The 7028-nt window shown below is 42.1% G+C and overlaps 1 protein-coding gene across 11 annotated transcripts in view; it reads left to right on the top strand.

Moving 5' to 3' along the window:
• The first annotated feature begins 1456 nt into the window (after positions 1-1456).
• Positions 1457-7028, top strand: part of ep300b (E1A binding protein p300 b) — a 34250-nt gene continuing 28678 nt past the window's right edge. For 5 of the 11 annotated variants that reach the window (XM_035996798.1, XM_035996797.1, XM_035996794.1 and 2 more), the window contains exons 1-2: positions 3680-3773; positions 5800-6407. In XM_035996798.1, the coding sequence (XP_035852691.1) occupies positions 3680-3773; positions 5800-6407 (702 nt within the window). Of the gene's footprint in view, positions 3774-5799; positions 6408-7028 lie in introns of all 11 variants that reach the window. The other 6 variants (XM_035996793.1, XM_035996791.1, XM_035996799.1 and 3 more) reach the window with 4 other exon arrangements.

The raw sequence follows: 7028 nt of genomic DNA, 5'->3' as shown, positions 1-7028 counted from the left end.
GGAAGGTTCACTAAGAGGCAGCAGGAACACCCTGATCACATTCACACAGTTCCACATTCATACCTGGAAGCTGCCCAGTACAACCACAGTCTGATCTGCTGGCCACTGAGCAGCTCCACTGGAGCGGTTGGGGTTAAGTGCCTTGCTCAAAGGCACCTCAGTGGTGGTAATGAGGGAGGAACAAGCGCTGTTCTTTCACTTTCCCCACCCAGATTTTATCCTGTTAGTCTGGGAATTGAACCGACGACCTCCCGGTCACAAGCTCGCATCTCTAACCTGGGCCACCACTGCCCTAATTCTGTCATAACAGTGTATGCATTTCTTGTTGTTTTCACATAGAATACAAATGTTAAGTAAGTTTAATCTTCAACTGACCCAGTGATGCATTGAGATAAGTCTTGGTGACTAAAATGGATTACACTGATGTTCTAATGGTTTGCATTTTTCTCAAGAGGCTCACCTTTAACCCCAGTTTAAGACGTGTACATACGAACATGACTTTGTGACATCACAACTACTTTGGAAGCTAATCGTGATTCAATATGAAAATTACACAAATGCAAAGTGGAAACTTGAAGCACTCAAAGCACACGAGTTAAATGTTTTCAGTGAGTGATGAATAAATAGTGTTGTGCAGCTTTGAACAGATAATATGACAGCGGTGGAACGTAGCTAAGTGCATTAATGTATTAAAGTATAAATTTGGGATATTTGTACTTCACTATGCTATTTCGGTGTACTTCTACGCCACTACAGTTCAGAATTAAATATGCTTTTTACTACACTAAAATTATTTTACAGTTACTAGTTACTTTATAGATTCATATTTCACAGCAAAACATGAGTTTATAAGACATGATGCATTGTTATAGATTAAACTACCCAATGACATTTGCCTATTAATGCAAAAACTATAACACTAATGTGATAATATATTAGTATAACACTCACAGGGGCCATTTTAGCCTTGAGTATTTTTTACTTTTGATACATAAAGTACATTTTGCTGATATTACTTGCATATGTTTTCATGAGTAACATTTTAATGCAGGACTTAAGTAGTAATAACAAATATATTCCACTGCAAGAAAAAGTCCTGCATCCACAATGTAACTTAAGTAAAAGTATTATTAGCAAGGTGTACTTATAATATAAATCATAAAAGTACTAATTTTAGAATTGCTCCTTTCACAGTGTTACATTGTTGTTATTAACACATTGACAGGTAAACACCTATTGGTCTAATTTGTATACTGCTGGGCAGTTTATAACATAATTACCGTCAGTTTTAAATGCAAAATCATAATCTGCAAATTAACTAGTAGCTATAGCTGTCAGATAAATATAGTGGAGGAAAAGTATACCACTAAAATATAGCGTGTCAAGTAGTATAACATGCAAAGTACAAGTACCTTTAAAATTGTACTTCTTTACAGTACTTGAGTAAATGTAGTCAGTTGATTTCCACCACTGATTGTTACTATTATTACTATTTGGCTGAGGAAGAGAAACATGGAGCGCCACTGTCCCCTGCAGATTGATTGCCGACAGAGCACGGAACCGGTTTCCGGACAATCCCGAACACCTACGAAGACAACCACCCAGCTTCTCTTCCCTTCCCTTCCACCCTCCCTCCTCCCCTTCACGCCTAATGTTGCTGTACCTCCAACCCTCCCCCCTGTATCAGAGGAGTAGAAACAACAAGCGCCATTTTGTTTAGCGGACAGACCGTCAGAAACAGGAGGAGATAACCGAGAGAAGGAGCGACTCCGGTAACCGACGGCAGCTACACCGGGAACCACCGGAGGAAGAAAGAGTGGCGAAATCCTCTCCGTGTTATCAAGACAGAGAAAGCACCACCAAAAAGATACGACGTCAGTGGAGAGGAAACCGAATCGGTGATATATGTATGCGTGAGAAGGAAATACTCCGAAAAATCCAAGGAAGGGGGTGTTTTGCAGAGCGGAGACAGAGAGGAGAGGCGGAAGAGGGCTATGTATTATCATAACGAGGAAAAACCTGCGAAAAAGGGAAAACATCAACATGAAAAATCATTATGTGTCCCTCGCGGAGGAAGGAAAGAGTCCGCATAGACAATTATATAAATAAATTGCTGCCGGGCAGAAGGGAAAGGTGGAAAGAAAGACGGGTTTAAAGAGAAGGGTAAAATTGCCAGGATCAACACGAAGGGGGGCATTCTCCATCACAAAGAGTCAATGAGAGGATTTTGTCAGCCCAAAATATTTTAGGGGGGGGGGTGTCAACATTAGTGTGCCGATCTGAAATAAATAGCCATAATTTCTTAGCGACCCAACGTCATTTTTTTGTATCACATTTTTGCCTGTCGCCCTCGCTGTGCTCCGGTTTTTGGTTAACATCTTTTTTTTTTCTTTCTCTTTTTACTTGCACGGCCAAGACAACCTATAAGCAGTAAATGACAGGTATATTTTTTGGAATATTTATCATTCTTTTCATTTTCTGAGATTTAAAGTGCTTAGACCAAGCGAAAACCGGAGGAGGAACCTCTTGTGGAGCACAAGATAAGTAACCCCACAGATAGTCCTCTGCAAAATAAAACTAATTGGATCAATCTGACTGCCCACTGATTGGCAATTAGCGCTGTGATTGCCCTCAAGAACTATACTGTCAAAGAAATAAAGTCTGCATTAGAATCGATTGCACAAGAGCAGGGATTTTTGACAAGATTTTCTATTTTCAACCTTTGCCATCCCCGCTGCCTGCAATAGGCACAATCGCGCTAAAGGGTTGCAACAACCAAATGTGCAATACGAGTCTTTTTTTCTGACCCAGTGCCTTGCATGGTCAAACACTAAGTGCACATTTTAGTCAGCATGCACATGCAAAATAAGTCATGCATGGGTGTATACATTCGCAATATATTTTCCATTTATCTGAGTGACTGCAAAGTGTGAGACTCCAGTGTTTTCATCTTTCTGCAGGACTATTTATTCAGTTACTGTTAAGCCAATGCAAATTGTTTTTTTCTCAGTATTGCACTTGAGCGTACCACTTACGCTTTAATTGTATTTGAGAACTACTGCTGGTGGTGTCACACACCGGTTGACTGCCTTTTTGGTGTGGAAACGTAAAGGAATCAGCGGCAGCAGTGAGATGTGTGGTCAGGTGAGAGAAATGGTAAATGCAATCGAGGATCTGAAAACTGTTGCATGAGAGAACGGCCTCCACAAGTTAACACAGGGATACTCCTGGTTTGTATTTTTGGGTAATAATTAGCATTTCCGAGACTCTCCACTGGGCCGTTTCAGACCTGAAATACAGGATTTCTCCGCCGACTATGGCGGACAGGACTGAGTGCAGCACGGAGGACGGATCTTGGGACAATTTTTGTGTCGCAGAAGAGGCTACATGAGGTTGTCAGAGGGCCGCACGCTTGCCTTTTTTGCCGACTCCACCTTCCCACCTCCTCCTGTTCAAATCTGTGAAGAAACAAAATCTCCGACAGGGGAGGGGGACTGATATCTGCAGAGAGGAATAAACTGAGAGGGAAAGAGTTCAACATTGCTCTCTTCTCCCCTACCGTCCCCCAAGCGGTGGGGGAACGATCAGAAGCGTTTCTTAAAGGGATAAGGAGACGCAAATAAAGGAAATACGTTTGCCCTCCGTGGATCTACGGCATTTTTTTTAATTCGTCAAAAATATGGCCGATAATGTCCTGGAGTCCGGCCCGCCTTCAGCCAAGAGGCCCAAGCTGTCCTCTCCAGCTCTCTCGGTGTCTGCCAGTGATGGAAATGGTAAATATATTTTGCATGCATTAGCTACTTAGCTGGAGATAAAACATAAACTAGCTTTGACTGTTGGTGTATTAATTACTGGTCAGTCTTGGAGGTGCCTGTAGAGTTACACAGCTGCTCCATAACTAATGCTTTTAAACATTAATGTACTTGTAGCTTGATTTAAAAAAGGATAGTCTGAGATTTTGTATTGCTAAAGCTTAAACGTGATGTAGTGCTGGCGGCAGGAGTAACTTTCCTGCAGGGATGTTTTGATGTTAGCCTCAACAGGCTAACTATAAGAGCCACCTCTCTAAACAATGGAAGAGTCGAGTCACCCCACTTTGCTTCAAGTTATCGTGCTACTTTAAAAGTTAACTAATTAAAAGGACAAGAGCACATACACATTAAACAACCGGCTTTTATACTCTGTAAACTTAAGAGACAAAGTACTGTTTCCTTGCAGCTTCAGGAGAAAGTAACGGTAACGGAGCGAGCTAGCTAACTAGCTAACGTTAGGCAGATAACGACCGGCTCAGCTGAGCTCGTTAGCTGGCTAGCAAAGAAATACGTGATTGTTAACTTACTAAACCTTATTGGGCACAAAAGCAACCTTTTTCTGTGGGTACTAACCCTTTCTGTAGTTGCAGTATAAACGTTTGTGGGTCATGAATTTTGTGTGCTTCACGTGTTGTTTTTTAGTGAACTATTGTCGTACCAGCTAGCTATTGTTCGACACTTCATTAAAGTTGCGCAAAGCATTGTTGCCCAACTGAAGATGTAGCTGTGAGTCAATTTTGACGGTGTTGCAGCGTTTAAATTAAAGGGCAAAATCGTCCGCTCTCTCTGAAACATCTTCTTTCATATATTTTGTTCAAAGGCTTTTAGTTTCTCAATTGTGCTACCGACGAAGCACATTCTTGTTCCCTCCTCCATTGTTTGACTCTGCACGGTGACACTGCGCAGCACTTTACTTTTTTCAAAGGGATTCAACGCTTATCCCAAGCAGGTCACTTTAATGCTTTTCACGTTGGTTGTTAATTAAACTTATATTGCAAACTAATTAATTTACACATATTGAGCTAGAAGCTATGAACTCTTGGCATCACCACTACTGTTCTAACGAGACATACAGAACCATAATTATTTAGTTAATAGTTGAATATGTTTTTCCACTAAGAATTAAACTATGTATAGCTTGAAAGTATTTGTTATAACACAACTTTATAATATATACAGTATGTCAACTATGCAAAGATTGGTGGCCACACCTCCAGCTGTGCCAGAAAATAAGCTAATGTGAATTTCAAGCTTGATGCATGTTTAATTTCCTACAGTATCTGGGTTCCTAATGCAGTGAGTAGTCTCATGCATGATTTCAAACACTGGCACAGTATATCTACACAGTAGCATCTATTTTTCAGGAGAATTAATAGAGATGTTGACATGGCCAGAAGCCATCATAAATAAAATAAAATGTGCAGTTTGTTTTTGTGGGGCCATCTGAAGGGACAACTTGGTTTGTGGCCTTCAGATTAGAGAGATCACTGCCTTTTAGGTTTTACCTTGGCTTAAAGGTCTACTTGAGGAAAAATATTGCGATTTTTAATAATTCAATATATTTGCCTCCTGTCGCAGTGGCTATGACTTCTAAAACTTTTTCTGTTTCATGCTCTTGCACCACAACTGTAGATCCAATGCCCACACCTACCTAGGTACTGTAGTGTTTACTCCTCTGCGGCTTCTCACCCTGACCTTACTGCGTTCACTCTCCATGTTTGGCATCCCATCAAACCACAAACTGATGCCCAGGAGAGAAATCCAGGCTGTGAGAGGCAGCTACTGCTGCACTGGCTGTCCAGCTATGGGCTCTAGATTAATGGTTGATAGTTTTCAAACTAATGTCAGCGCTGTACCACACTTAAAATTAAATTAGTCTTGAAAAATTGTGGCTGAATGTAGTGCAAATCCTGAATTTCTTGAGCTGTGAACCTAATCTCTATATTTGTGGCTGGTAAATTCTTTGTTTCTTTTCTTTTGCGACTAGATTTTGGTTCACTCTTTGACCTGGAACATGACCTCCCAGATGAGCTCATCAGTTCCTCTGATCTGGGGCTAACCAACGGAGGTGATGTTAGCCAACTCCATACCAGCCTTGGCGGACTTGGAGGAGGGCTCGGTTTGGGAGGCCAAGATGCAGCTGCAAAACACAAACAGCTGTCTGAGCTCTTGCGCGCTGGAGCACCAACACAGCAGGGTGGCCCTACGTCCAACAGCGCAGCATCTGGGGCTTCCATGGGGATGATGGGGAGTGTCAGTGTCTCCCCTGGTGGACCACAAGGCATGCCCCCTCAGGGCCAGCAGCAGCAACCTGGTTTAATGCAGCAGGTTGGGATGGTTGGTGGGGTTGCAGCGATGAGTCGGGCAGCTGCAATGATGGGTGTCCAGAAGGGCAATACTGGACAGCAGCAGCAAGGCCTGATGGGCGGGCAGGTGATGAATGGCTCACCAAGAATGGGTTACCCTGGCAGTGCAGGCATGGGTAACAACAGTAATCTGTTGGCGGAAACCCTACAGCAGCAGCAAGGCAGTCAGCAAATGGGACCTGGGGGTCAGGCAGGGATGAGACCACAGCAACCCGGAGCACTAAACAAGGTAAGCACACTCATCCCAGCAGGGCCAGGCATTGCAGATACTCTGAAAAGGCCGCAGTTGTCGGCCAGAAATTGACATCTCAGTAGCAACTATTTTATAGCAAATTATCAATTGTGGTAAGCTTCAAATTTCAACTGAGGCTAAGATGTTCTGAATTCCGGCCAAAACAAAGTGTGGTTTTGATGCTCTGTTGAATCCAACACCTGCATGTAGTTCTCTTCAACTATGAAATACTCTCATTCCTTTACATGTTGTGGAAAAGTTCAAAGTGATTTTTACTGTATATTGCTAGTGCAATGTGTTATATTAAGGACAACATTTACACAAAAACTGGAATTTGGTCAATATGTCATATCCCAGCCATTGGACAAGTGGGAAGATGTATATAAAATTATTATTGAGGTTTTCCTGTTACAGCTCACTGCCTCAAAAAAGTTTGAATATGCTGAAGAAAGATTTGTGGTAATTTCACCCTATAAGCTACTTTCACTTTGAGCTTGTTGCGATTAAACAGTATTTTCAGACCTGTAGTAGTTGCTCATGTGAGAGTGCTGAAGACGAGTTCTCCAGAGCAGGTGCAGGAGAAAGTGTGGTTATGTGTTGGACTCACAGCTACATCAC

Source organism: Sander lucioperca, chromosome 21 (genome assembly GCF_008315115.2).
Source record: "Sander lucioperca isolate FBNREF2018 chromosome 21, SLUC_FBN_1.2, whole genome shotgun sequence".
NCBI lineage: Eukaryota > Metazoa > Chordata > Actinopteri > Perciformes > Percidae > Sander > Sander lucioperca.
This window is presented reverse-complemented; position numbering and strand designations above follow the sequence as displayed.